The sequence below is a fragment of the Physella acuta genome, unplaced genomic scaffold (assembly GCF_028476545.2).
Source record: "Physella acuta isolate Inbredline_101_S28 unplaced genomic scaffold, ASM2847654v3 ptg000583l, whole genome shotgun sequence".
Classification (NCBI taxonomy): domain Eukaryota; kingdom Metazoa; phylum Mollusca; class Gastropoda; family Physidae; genus Physella; species Physella acuta.
In genome coordinates, this window is record NW_026732102.1 from 275,873 (window position 1) to 291,065 (window position 15,193).

Genomic DNA, 15,193 nt, shown 5'->3' on the forward strand with positions numbered 1-15,193 from the left:
CATCTTTGCTGGACCAACATCTTTTCTGGACCAAAAATCTTTGATGGTCCAACATCTTTGCTGGACCAACATCTTTGCTGGACCAACATTTTTTATGGTCCAACATCTTTGCTGGACCAACATCTTTGCTGGACCAACATCTTTGCTGGACCAGCATCTTTGATGGTTCAACGTCTTATATTTGCTGGACCAACATCTTTGCTGGACCAACATCTTTGATGAACCAACATCAGATCTTTGCTGGTCTAAAACCAGCCTCATACATACAGCAGAAAAAAACACACATTTTAACACACACAACCTACTTTAACTTCTCTACTTAACTAACGACACACGGCTACTCTATAGATTTTCATTTTCTCGGAAAATCCTCCAGCGATTATATAGGTCACAGTGTACGCTGTAGCCAGTGTGTCGCCTCCCCTTGTAATCGTGGTGTCTATCTAAAATGTGTACTTAGACATACTAATCTCTGGGTTAACTATATTAAACTTTCTTTGATCGTAACTCTAGTAACTTGAGCATTAACCTTAACATTAATATACAAGGTTAGATTTAGATCTAGGTTCGGTTTAAAGGTTATGGATTCGTGTATATGAGTTACCGTATACAGTGTTTCTTCCAGAATTTTTTCTCCGGGGGGGGGGGGGGAACTTGATATTTTCGGGGGGGTCTACAATTTCGAGGGGGGGGGGCCGGGCACTAGTAAAAGTATATGTTTACTATTTAAATTCCATCTCGTTGGGGGGGGGGGTAGACTTTCTTCGGGGGGGGGGGGGGGAAGAAACTCTGACGATATAGCTGTTCGGGTATCGTTAGATGTGATATGATAGAGATAGGATTTTTGGACCGGGTACAAGAATCGATATGCGACCAGCCACGGCTGCAGAACAGGCCTGTAGTTAAAATTAGCACAGCTTTTGTGCACCAGGAAGGTGTGCACGTGTTAATTAAGGTAAGTCTAGTACCCCAAACAAGACCTCGACCTTTTACATTATCCTCAGCCAGGGGCGTAGCGAGGGGTGCGGACCGCACCGGGTGACACCATTTAGGGGGGTGACACCAAAGCAAAAAATAGCAAAATATATAGAGAAAAACTCGAGGGGGGTGCAAATCAAAAGTTTGAGGGGGGGGGGGTGCAAATCGAAAATTTGAAAGTTTGTCCCTGGGAAGGGTCTCTATGCCTCTGGGGGGGGGGGGGGGTGACACCATTAAGTGCCGCACCGGGTGACACCCGACCTCGCTACGCCACTGTCCTCAGCCACAGTACAGCGAAAGAGAAACATCTGCGCCATCTAGACAAATAAAAAAAAAACAGACATATCGTGTACATCCTTAAGTGGGTCGTCCATAAATAACGTCACACTTGTAGTGGGGGAGGTGGGGTCCGTAATTTTGTGACGGTGTGTGACGAGGAGAAGGAGGGGGGGTCAGATGGTGTGACGTCATACTTTTGCATTATAAAAACAATGTTATAAAACGAGTGTCAGCCGTTATTTCGTGTTTAAGAAAACTGTTTTAATATATTGTAATAGGAATTGATTAAAGTACTCTACGTTGACTGAGTTCAGATAAGATTTTGGAAAAATATCGATATTTCAAGAAAAATTCAACTGCAATTTGGAGGGGGGGGTGTAGGCTGAGGTGTGGCATCAGTTTAGGGGAGGGGTGGATTTTTGTGACGATGTGTGACGGAGGGGAAGGAAGTGCAAATCGTCAAAAAAGCGTGACGTCATTTATGGATGACCCCCTAACTGGATCTAGCATTTAAAGTCTGGTGGGGGTGGGGGGTCGGTTACTAGTTCTCTGTGTCTCTTCCGATGTCCATCCATACCTACAAAACTATAAGACAGGTACATCTATATATATATAATTCTCTTCTGGGAGACGCTAGAAAGCGTGTCTTGCAGTCCCACCTCTTCTTCACTAGGCATAAATGAAACCTCCCCCACCCCCACATGGTCTGGTGAGCTGTGGTTTACGCTAAATGTATATAAACATAGAGCTGGGTTTAGTGACTCCTATTAGGGGCAGATAATTTAGTTTGAAACTATTTTAAACTTAGGGGAGGTAATTAAGAGGAGGTTGCTTTCACGGGGGGGGGGGGTGTAGGGTAGGGGTTAAGGGATATGAGGGTGGGCGGGGGGGTTATCGTCCTTAACGACCAACTGAAAAGTAGAAAATAAAACAACTAAATAGCGGCGTATGATACGCCGCGGGTCGGCTCGTTATTATTTATTTCACTAAATCATGAGGCGGTACCCATTCCCCCCCCCCCCCCCCGCCAACGCACCAACCCCCAATCGTCACTTTAAAAACCACCTATGCGTCATTTAATGTATTCTATCCCCCCCCCCCTCCTTTTCTGTCGCTAGTCTGTTCTGTGCTTCAATGTTTTCGAATGGTGTGTTTATTTATAACCCCCAGGGCATAAGACACCATATGTTCGTACACACACTGGTGACACGTTTCCAAGTAAATACGTCACCGTACGGCCTTCACCTTGGGTTTATAAGAATGGCTAGTAGACACTAGAAACTGGCGGAACTGGGGGGCAAAAATAGAAAAAATCCTTGATGGGTTTTTTGCCTAAGTATTTTACGAGGAAGTTAGGCCAAAGTAGTCTTGTTCAACTTGTATTTAGGTAGTTCATCATTTTTTATTGCGCCACTGCCGGTAATAAAACTGGTAGCGAACTCAACGCGTCTACTGCTTTGGTTTCAGTTTCGATAAATGCGATTGGCGGCGGGCTTGCGCAATGAACGAGGCGACACTTCCCCGCGCAGTTTGTTGTGGAAGTCGTTTACGACTGAGGAACAAACAGGTAGGTCATGTACTACCTCTTTGACGTTTGATTAATTTATTTTTGTTTTCTTTTTTTATTTTTTGCGTAGCTTCTTTTGTTATTAAACGCGTTAACTATATTCAAAGATACTTTTAATGAAAAAGACATTTAGAAATGTATTTTTAAAGGGGCTGGGATTTAAATCTGTGGATTTACGATGTGATACGGTTCAGTGGCCACACAACATACTGATTAGGTTACGTTGATATTGATAAACAGTACGCGATAAACGGGTATCAGTACAAGCATTACCAGTCATAAACACTGGCAGGGGCGTAGACACGGGGTGTTGCGAGGGGGGGGGGGGGTCGCAGACTCAGCCTGTCTAAGAGACCTCCCCTCCCAAAAAAGTAGCTGAGTTGCCGTTTTCAATTTTAAAATTTAAAATGTCACAAAACTCCAATTTTACAGTTTTAACCCCCACCCCTCTTCCATTCCTCCACCCCCCCCCCCACACACACACATCCAACATTGTTCATTTTTAACCATTTTGTTATAAAACATTATAGACACTATACGCTTACAATATGTTGTCATTATATACAATGCTTCATTATTCTCTGATCGTGCTGGACTATTCTAGTTAAACAGCTAACCATCATTTAATAATCTTTATGCTAAAAGAAAACATACCTACCCATGCATTAAAACAAAAAAACGTACATATTTCACTGTAAGCACTAAGATATAACATGGGGGAAAAAAGCCAATGCAAAGATTGAACAAAGAGGAATAACCACAACAATACTAGCAGGAGTTACAGTTTAGTTAATTTTTCCTCGGAAAAAAAAATGTGAATTGAGTTCTAATTTTAGAACTGTGTTGCTAGTTTAATAAGGCTTGATTATTTAATCTTTTAACACGAGACTTATACTTAATTAGTTAATAAGTTGAAGATAATGTGATGTTGAATAATTGTGCTGAGCAGAGTTTCTTCCAGGCATCTCTTCGGGGGGGCGAAGCCCCCCCGAAAATTTTTTACCGCCCCCCCGAACGAAATGAAATGTATATAATTTATATAGAAAATATATACTTTTAACAGTGTCCGCCCCCCCGAAGAAAGTTTACCGCCCCCCCGAAGATTTCAAGTGCCCCCCCGGAGAAAAAAGTCTGGAAGAAACACTGGTGCTGAGCAGTTCTATAATGTTTTAGCAATCAGCAGTTCGATTCTAGCCTATAATCGGCTCTAGGTTTAGGGTAATAGCTAGCTGTGCGGGTGTATATATGTGTAAGGATGAGAACTCATTTTTATGCTTTGGTTATGCTTGTTGTTTTTCACGCTCTACGGATATAAATGGATGGATAAATGACTTGCATTGTGCAATTAAAAAATGACACTTGTACAATTTATAACCTCTTCCTTATCCGTGTCGTCTTTAGCAGTATACATTTTTAAACTTCGCTGAGAATGACCAATTTAAAAAGAATACTTGTATTAGCCCCTCTTGACCTTTGAACTTTCACACGACGCAGAAAAATATGATATTTTATCTGTTTACCAAGAACAACACGGACAAAGTCGGCCATCTTTAACCCCAGAGTTCAAAGGTTCTCAAAGCTATTTGTATAATGACCCAACGGCTCTCGCTCTCTCTCTATATATATTATTATGTTATATTTATATGTATATATATATATATATATATATATATATATATATATATATATATATATATATATATATATATATATATATACATAATAATATTTTAGCTTTAGGTCTACAGCCGTCATCTATCTCTGATACAATTTTAGCCAGATGTATATCTAACTGACACAATTTTAGCCTGATGTATATCTAACTGTCACAATTTTAGCCTGATATATATCTAACTGTCACAATTATAGCCTGATGTAAATCTAACTGACACAATGTTAGCCTGATGTAAATCTAACTGACACAATTTTAGCCTGATGTAAATCTAACTGACACAATTTTAGCCTGATGTATATCTAACTGTCACAATTTTAGCCTGATATATATCTAACTGTCACAATTATAGCCTGATGTAAATCTAACTGACACAATTTTAGCCTGATGTAAATCTAGCTGACACAATTTTAGCCTGATGTATATCTAACCGTCACAATTTTAGCCTGATATATATCTTGTCACAATTATAGCCTGATGTAAATCTAACTGACACAATTTTAGCCAGATGTATATCTAAGTGACACAATTTTAGCCAGATGTATATCTAAGTGACACAATTTTAGCCAGATGTATATCTGACACAATTTTAGCCTGATGTAAATCTGACAAAATTTTAGCCTGATGTAAATCTGACACAATTTTAGCCTGATGTAAATCTGACACAATTTTAGCCTCTGATATATATCTGACACAATTTTAGCCTGATGTAAATCTGACAAAATTTTAGCCTGATGTAAATCTGACACAATTTTAGCCTGATGTAAATCTGACACAATTTTAGCCTCTGATATATATCTGACACAATTTTAGCCTGATGTAAATCTGACAAAATTTTAGCCTGATGTAAATCTGACAAAATTTTAGCCTGATGTATATCTGACACAATTTTCGCCTCTGATGTTTAGCCTCTGATTGTTTATTTCTACAGCTCATCAATACAGCGTTATAGACACCATAGACCGAACGTTCTGATGTGACGTTGTGCACACAGTTCGATGACGTAGACAGCAAGGTTTTTATCTACTCATCTCCAAAGCCATTCACAAAAATGTGACTAACATCTTGAGAACCTCTGTGACACCGTTGTGTTTGATCGCTAGTTCACCAATCTCTTTGATCAATTCCAGAACGTTCTACACACACACAAATAATTTGCATAATGGCGTCGTTTTTGGATAATAGATCCCTTAGGGCTTACAAGGACACGCACAATATCCCCGCGTGTAGATCCGGGGACTTGTCTGAAATGGATTCGATCACAACCACCGCAAAATGCGGAAACAAAGTTCAGGATTACATTTATTCCAAGAAGGAATCTGAAAGTCCCTTTCTGAAAAACTCTATGAGGAATCCCACCGCCGTAGCTGTGCTCAATTCTACGGACCTAGCTGGATTTCGGACATTCCAAAAGGCGAAAAGCCGGAAGATATCTCGCACATGCCGGAAGTTGAACCCGGTGTTGACGTTGGTGCTGCTACTCACGGTTCTAGTACTGGCCGTGTTGACTGTACATATTTACCGGCAAATCACGGCTCTAGAGGAAACGGTCGACCGGCTGTGGAGGGAGAATCTGTTTGGGGTTAAAATGGTAAGTTCGAAAGGTCATGTGAATAAATTAAGGATTAAATATACTCTCAAATACACGCACATCTTTTCCGTGTTGTGTCCAAGACACATGGACACATGTGGCCGCCACAGAAACATTTTTCCACCTACCAATTTCTTGACAGTATACACACACACACACACACACATATATATATATATATATATATATATATATATATATATATATATATATATATATATATATATATATATATATATATATATATATATATATATATACCGTCACTTATTATTTATATACCCATTCTTCCACCCACATTTCAATTTATATATCTAGTTGCCATCCTTCTGTCTATGCATGTGTCCATCTATCTATCCACTTATCCACCATCCATTTATTTATCCTGTATCGCCCAACCCACTGCCCCACGTGTCTTGGTCACAAATAGGAAAAGATGATGATGATTCAATCATTCAATCTTTATGTCTCAGCACATCCATTCACAATCCATCCTTCAATCCCGCCATTCACAATCCAACCTTCAATCCATTCATTCACAATCCATCCTTCAATCCATCCATTCACAATCCATCTTCAATCCATCCATTTACAATCCATCCTTCAATCCATTCATTCACCCCGCTCCATCCCTACCTTTCTCTGTTCATTTTTCTTTGCCAAACACCAGAACACAAATGGCATCAGCCATGAAAGGGATACAACCACTATTGTTGACATAGTTTTTTTTTATTCATAGTGTTTTGTGTACATTTGGTCATGTAAATAACACAACACTTTTTTAAAGAATAAAATGTTTTAATTACAATCTTTTCAAATTTCGTTTTTTGCGACACGGCAAAAAAAAAATATTTACGAAAGTGTGACCTTAAAATGTCTTAGCAACCCCCCTATTCCACACCCCCACCCCATTCTCGAAGAGCGTGACTTCATTTATAGATTTAAAGAATTGTAGTATCCCTCATGTGGTATTTGTGGTACCAACAAATTTCATTGTGGTGCTGTACTTTAAAATGGCGAAGAAAATGTGAAAGATTTCCAAATTGAATAGCTGCAGCCATATCTCAGCTTTCTTTAGTGGGAAATGTTTTCAAAACAGGCAGCATACACATTCGTCGATTGCCAATTGGTACCATTGTAGCGCGTATTTTGTCGCCGTGTATTATTATAATTGTGGGACAGCATGGCCTAGCGGTAGAGCGCTAGACTGCTAACACTTAAATCTCGAGTTCGAATCCGGGTTCCAATCAGTACAACGCCCATGAGTCTACCCAGCTTTGATGGGTACCCATCTCACGTTAGGGAAAGCAAAAGCGGCTCGGCATAGTGCTGACCTTCATATGCCGAGGTCACAGAAGCAGTTGAACTGTACCTCACTTGCCCTATGGACCGTCAGCTTCGAATAGGGAACTTTTTACCTCTGTAATAGGTATTTTATTGACCATTATAACAATTATGTTATCAACGTCTCCCTTTATTTTATCAATGAGTGCAATTATTACTCATCTACCTTTGTAATACGAATAGTATCAACAATTGCACTAATAATAAGTATTTTATCAACGTGTTACATATAAACACTTATGTTATTACTTTATTAGCGTGCTTTACAAAAATATATATTACAATAACGTGCTTCTTAAAAAACGTATTTTATCAATGTGCTACATAAAAATACATCTTTAGCCTAAAAATACAGCGAATCATATTTGTAGGTGGAATTCTCGAACATCGCAGAAAGCCTTACAGGCGAAGCTGATGCTGATCTGCAACTCGATACACTGAGATATGTCCCGTCAAGTTTCTCAGACGATGGAAGAGCTCTCTCACGCCAAGCTCGGCAAGCAAAAGATTCTAAAAACAAGAACGATTCGGAAGGCGAGGCTAAAAAGAAACAAAACAAGTCAGGAAAGAAAAACGCAGCTTCAGAAAAAGGTAGCATAGATGTAACAATTAGTGTATAAAATGAAATAAATAAAGTGTAGTATGCATTAACTTTTCTAGCTAGTCAGTTAGCTTGTATGACTGTGTGTTTAATAACGTTAATACTAGGTTTAACTCTTATCACACCAATATCTCTATAACGTTATGAGCTAACTCAGTTTTAAGTGGTACCCGGCATTAAAGGCGTGTGGTTATTTAATGGCTTCAGACAAACAAAAATTTATGTTCTACCTGGTGTTATTTTAATTGCGTGTTATTTTTTTCAGTTGTCGATTCAAAATAATTAACTTAGTTCGGTATTTGAAATAAAGTTTGTGTTAAATATTTAAACAAAAATTATTTCGATAGTTTTTTAAGTTTTGTATCTTTTTATCTTCTCCTTAGCTACGGACGTAAGTATTGATTTTCTCATATCTCTTTTATGTTAACTTTAAATTATTTTTTTAATTATTCAGCTTAAACTCTTTAACATTCACCAATATTTATTCAGTTAATAATGTTTTTAAAATCAAAATTGAATAGGCTACACCTTTAAATATATGTAAATGTATGGCTGATAAAAATGCAATAACACTTCATGCATGTGCACTGAGTTTGAATCCTTTGTTACTGACTTACTTAGTTCACTAAAATAAAACGAACGTTCGGAGCCCGAGACGTTCGGACCCCGAGGTTCAGAAAAAAATTGATTTAAAAGTCCATCCCATCCTTTGTCTTCTCAGCTTCAGTCGTCGGAGTTTGAAGTTAATTTTTTTAAAGACTGGTATGACTACAAAACTAATTTTACCAAACAAGGTAAGTAGTTTTACATTTAGCACTTTTGTCTTTTAAATAATTAATTTATTAGTCATTAAATTAATGTAATTTTTCCAATTACTAAACTGTTGGTTTTTTTTTTTTTTTGGAATAGTATTCTTATCTCGAAGCATAGTTCGTATTTCGAGCTCATAGTCTAGTCTACATAAATTTTAAACATCTGTAAATCAGAGTCTCGAGGTAAATAATTTAACAAGATCCTTATTTAAAGCTTCCTATGAAACTATTTTTAGAATGCTTTGAAGACGAAAGATGGCCGACTCGTCCAAAAGCATGTAGGAACCGTACCCTGACGTATGCTCAAGCAGGTGACTAGTTGTTTTTTTTTTTTAACTCCTCCCATTTTGATCTCTTTGTCTATTGTATAGGTGTTGTTTTTGTTAAGATTACATAATCTTTATATAGGAGAATGTCTACAAAGGAGCTGTAACCAGCTCTGTTAATTTACTTTTTGTGGTGATGTATTAGAGCCAATTTTCTTTTCAGTTCTCTTCAAGTGATCCCCGCCCCCCATCCCCGCCCTAAGCAAATAACCCCCCCCCCCCTCCACCGCCAAAAACAAATCAACCTCCCCCCACCACGAGCTGTTAATTTACTTTTTACATGTATTACCAACTCCGACTAACACCTATTATCTGTTTACAATCAATAAATCGCTTTGGCTTAAACATCATCAGTTAAGGTGTTTGGCTTAAACATCATCAGTTAAGATGTTGTTTTTTTTAAGCTTGACTAAAACATCAACTGTTAAGGTGTTTGGCTTGAACATCATCAGTTCATGTTTTTGGCTTAAACATCATCTGTTAATGTTTTTGGCTTAAACATCATGTGCTAATGTTTTTGGCTTGAACATCATCTGTTAATGTTTTTGGGTTAAACATCATGTGTTAATGATTTTGGCTTGAACATCACGTGTTAATGTTTTTGGCTTGAACATCATCTTTTAATGTTTTGGCTTAAACATCAAGTGTTAATGTTTTTGGCATGAACATCATCTGTTAATGTTTTGGTCTTACCATGTATCATATTAATACATTTAAATCCCACAGACTTTGTTCAGCAACACCACGCTGAACTGTGCCACGTTACTAGTCTCAGTTTTCTTCTGGAGATCGATGTCTTTGGTTCGGACAGTGTGTTTCTTACGTAACTGTCACTACTAGTAGACTCTCTTCTGATGTAGAGGTTAGGTTATGTTAGGTTAGGTTAGGTTAGGTTAGGTTAGGTTAGGTTAGGTTAGGTTAGGTTAGGTTAGGTTAGGCTAGGTTAGGTTTGGTTAGGTTAGGCTAGGCTAGGTTAGTTTAGGCTAGGCTAGGTTAGGTTAGGTTAGGTTAGGCTAGGTTAGGCTAGGCTAGGTTAGGCTAGGTTATGTTAGGTTAGGTTGGGCTGGGCTGGGTTAGGTTAGGCTAGGCTAGGCTAGGTTATGTTAGGTTAGGTTGGGCTGGGCTGGGTTAGGTTAGGCTAGGCTAGGCTAGGTTATGTTAGGTTAGGTTGGGCTGGGCTGGGTTAGGTTAGGCTAGGCTAGGCTAGGTTAAGTTAGGTTAGATTAGGTTAGCCAGACGTTCTCCTGTGACATCTCTATCCTGGGCTAGCCTCTCCAAATGTCACCATGTGTATCCAATTCTCTTCGTGTCTTATTCCAAGTCAGAGGCGTAGCGAGGGGGGGGGGGGGCGGGGGGGGCGGACCGGGTGACACCATTTAGGGGGTGACACCAAGGCGAAAAATAGCAAAATATATAGAGAAAATCTTGAGGGGGAGTTCAAAGTCAAAAGTTTAAGGGGGGGGGGGTGCAAATCGAACATTTGAAAGTTTGTCCCGGGAAGGGTCGCTACTCCTGTGACACCATTAAGTGCCGCACCGGGTGACACCTGACCTCGCTACGCCACTGTTCCAAGTCACGTCTTCAGGTCCTCCTTGGTCGATGGTCGGCCTCTTTTTTATTTGCCCTGTGGATTCCAAGTGAGGGCCTGTCTCCATTTTCTCTCGAGGATCTTTTCTTCAGCTGGCAGTGTATTTACCCAATGCAATTGTACTTCATTCCTGATGGTGTTAGGCCAACGAATTCGAAGCCAAATATGAGCATTATTCGCAGCACTATTTACATAAAATCTATTTTAAAAAGAAGTTGAGATTTGAAGTGGTCGTATTCTATCTGCAGATTCGCCCCTGGCTTTTTACGTAGCACGCTCAGAGGGTAGTCCTTCAAACCACAAGAAGAGGAAACGGAAAAGTATGCAGCCATTGGTTGAAATATCCGATCAAAAAAATGGAATTTTTAAAGTTAAGGAACCGGGTGTCTATTTGATTCATTTCAAGGTGAGTCCATGTTTATTTTGAATTAATGATTTGTGTTTATGGTGTGTGAAATTAAGGACGAACTGGGACAAGCGGGGAGGGGGTATCCATAAGTGACATCATGCTTTTAAAAATTAACTCAACTTACACTAAGAGCGATTCAAAAAACGCTAAATTACGTCTAAAAAGTCTCTAACATTACTTTTTGAAATACAGAAGTGTGAACTGTAAATACTGCAGACACTGGTAAAAGTATGTTTTCTCTACAAATTCCATTTTGTTCGAGGGGGGGGGGGGGGGGGGGGTAGACTTTCTTTGGTGGTGCTGGGGGGCAGACCACCCCCCTCCCCCCAAAATGATGCCTGGAAGAAAGTCTGATCCCTGTTGATGATTATAGTATCACATCCATGTTGTTGATGATAGTCTGATATTTGTATCATTATATGAATTATATTTTACTCTAACTATAATTTCTATGTTAAGAAGGGGTGGGGCATATTTAATTTCTCTGAATATGAAGATGGAAATCCCAACTTAACCTTTCTGTAATTAATTAATTAATCAATTAATGAAGGTGTTGATGGTGGATGAGACAGAAACCCACTCCCTGGGAGTTGTTGTCAACAACCAAACAATGCTTGCATGTCTCAGGGGCGGCTTCACGCTGACCAATAATGAGGGCTCATCTAAATTTAGACTTTGTGTAATAGACGGTGAGTCTTTTTAAAGATCATATGAATACTAACCCAAAAGTCTCAAGTTCAAATCTGGTTTCATGTCTGTGGAGCATTTCCTGAGTCCACCCAACTATAATGGGTACCCATGGCTCTTTAGGGAAAGTATAGGCGGCTGGCCATAGGTCTGAACACTTAGACAATCCGGGAACTTTACCATCGAAAGAAAACTTTATTTTTGTATCAACTCTTTAAGGATATTTATTTATATTTGATATTTGTTAATAAACACACACAATATATAGAGTATATATAAATATAAATAAATATATATATATATATATATATATATATATATATATATATATATATATATATATATATATATATATATACACACACACATATATATATATATATATATATATATATATATATATATATATATATATATATATATATATATATATATATATATATATATATATATATATATATATATATATACACACACATATATATATATACACACACACATATATATATATATATATATATATATATATATATATATATATATATATATATATATATATATATATATATATATATATATATATATATATATATATATATATATATATATATATATATACATATATATATAGGTTTTTTTATTTTGATTCATCTACATTTTCTGAATTATTACCTTTTTTTATTCCTGACCATTATCTGAATTCCTTATCCATCCATGTATTTTACCAACAATTATCTCCAGGCGTAGTTGAAATGAAAGCAGATGACCAGCTCCAGTTGAGGACGTTTGAGCCCAACACAGTGGTCCGGCTTGCTGACAACCTGAACTCACAGTTTAAAGTTATTCTCCTGCACAAGAATGTTCCAGCTTAGATGTTATTTCATTGGCTAAGCCCAACCAGGCTCATCCAATAGTTGTTGAAAGAAACGGGTCAAGTTGATGTATATATGACAGTGTATATATGACAGGGTACTAATGTTTGTTGATTCTTGCACTTAATTGGATTTGTAAAGCACAGTTTTGTTAATTGTTGGACTAATAATATTTGCTTGTTAATTCTATATTGTGTTATTCAAATTTGCATTTTTTTTTCTCATACAAGATTTGTTGACATATACTTTTTATTTCATATTTATATAAGAAAAAAATATATTCCAAAAATCTCTTTTAAATTTGTATTATGAAGATACTTCAATTCATGTGTGTATTAGGTAAGTATTAATAATTGTAACCTATTCAGGATAAACTGTCTTAACCTGAACATTAAATTCAAATGTAATTTTTATTTTGTTATTTTTGGAATAAAAGTTCAACAAATTGTGAAATCATAATTTTCAATTAAAATTTAAGACCAATGACAGAAAAACTGTTGAAGTCCTCAAAAAATAAGTGGGTTCTTTAAGGATTTTTTAAAATAATTTTTCTTTTTAATAAACGTAAAGGAGACAATTAACATCTCATATTGTGTAAATAATGTTTAAAAATTTACATGTGTAAATAATGTACATTTAACAAGTTTTAATATAAAACATTACTACATTTACATAAAAATGAAAACTGAGTTTTTTAAGGATTTGTTTTAGGTATCTAAAATTGATTAGTGCATGATACAAAAAATAAATCAGGCAATTTAAGTTGGTTTTACAAGGCTCACTGTCTTTTTAAAATCTTGTCTTTAATGTAGGCTTTTTTTCTAATCAGCCAATTATTGTAAAAACTGTACAACAAAGTATTAGCATATCTTATTAGGTCAAATATTTTGTTAATACGATAGTGCCCCAATGTACTTGCCCCAATGTACGTACGGCACAATAATTATTTAAATATCTCCTCACAAATGTTTTAAATGCAAAGTTAATGTTTTGAAAAATGATGCTATTTTTTTTTAAGAAGAAATTAGATTGCTTAAATATGTCAGACCATCTTTTCCTTAAGTTCCCAAGCTCCCTCCACTTTTGTTGGTCTCCAGTAACTTTCCTGGCAGTCCTCCATGACAGTCCTGCCTCTGCCAGCTGCTTCCCCACCGTGCGCCTCCACATTTCCCATGACCTTCCCAGCTTTCGTTTTCGTTAGGCGTCCAGCTTAACACCATTAAATATTTCACTTAAGGAACATAATTCAATTTTACTTTTACAAAATTAACTGTGTCTGTAATATTTCTACACTTTCACATTTTATTTTAGTTAATCTGTCTATAATCTGTCAATAATCTGTCAAAAATAAATTTAGTTTGTAACATTTCTTTGGTTTTAAACATTACCTGGTCACAGGAGTAATATTTTTTTTTTACTTCATTAACATATCAATATTAATTAAATAATACTTCTGACTTTACCAATCATGACTTAAGTCAAATACAAGAAATGAATGGACTTTCTTAAGGGAGGTAGTACTGTAGTTAAACAATAAAACAGTTTAAAAAATAAAATAGCTTTAAACGAATTCATTTGTTATTTAGGAAGTCTATTTCATTGCAATATTAAGCTCCAATGATGCTGTTATATTTTTTTCTTTGAAAAGCTCAATTTACAACTGATATAATTTGACTGCATAACAGATTCATTAATGAATAGATGCATGAGTTAATTAACTTTCGTTATTTTATTATGAATCTTGTTTAAGCAAGTATTTTTAATTTTCTTTGTGAAAAGATTGTTTTATTATTTAGTAACCAGTTTAAGTTTTTAATTTCTCATTGAATATTTAAATAATGTATTATTTTTATAAAAGATACATGATTTTCTGGGGTGTATATTTACTTGTTTTACATAAATTGATAATGTTTTTAATTAGTATTTTATTTGTGTTATATTTCCATGACAAAAATATTTTCCTTGATGAATTTATAATACTGATGTTTAGCTGCTTGTTGGTTTAAGAAAGATAATTAAATATTTAATTAGGTGTTGTTGGCTTAACACATCTAGTTACAATATTGTATTCAAATTATGCTTAGTTGGCTTAACTTACAGAGCTCATTAAAAAAATCTTGTTTAATGAGGTTGTGTTGGCTTAATACAGGGAATTAAAATATTTAATTAGCTGTAGTTGGCTTTACACAATAAAATATCTTGTTAACATTCTTATTGTTTTAAGTTTCATTTTTTTCTAAAAGCCTGCATTATATATGGTCAATACAATATATCTAATATCAATGGGAGTTTTATTAATTTTACATTTGTAATTATATAAAATGAAATAAAAACAACTTCTGTACGCAACAAATATACTGATATAACTTCAGAAACTACAAGTTAAAATGTTTTGGCTTTAGAAGTTTTTTTAACTCAGATAACTCTCAGATGGAATTTTTTTGGTTTACAAGGAAAAAAAATTCAC

The 15,193-nt window shown here is 36.1% G+C and overlaps 1 protein-coding gene across 1 annotated transcript; it reads left to right on the plus strand.

Annotated features, from left to right (window-relative positions):
* Nucleotides 1–2,672: 2,672 nt before the first annotated feature.
* Nucleotides 2,673–13,305, plus strand: LOC131947123 (uncharacterized). The gene is made up of 9 exons (XM_059308231.1): nucleotides 2,673–2,824; nucleotides 5,428–6,087; nucleotides 7,803–8,022; nucleotides 8,416–8,423; nucleotides 8,754–8,826; nucleotides 9,081–9,155; nucleotides 11,007–11,164; nucleotides 11,718–11,856; nucleotides 12,596–13,305. Exons 2-9 carry the CDS (start codon nucleotides 5,659–5,661, stop codon nucleotides 12,724–12,726), a joined length of 1,233 nt encoding a protein of 410 aa, XP_059164214.1. The 5' UTR covers nucleotides 2,673–2,824; nucleotides 5,428–5,658; the 3' UTR covers nucleotides 12,727–13,305.
* The last annotated feature ends 1,888 nt before the right edge of the window (nucleotides 13,306–15,193 follow it).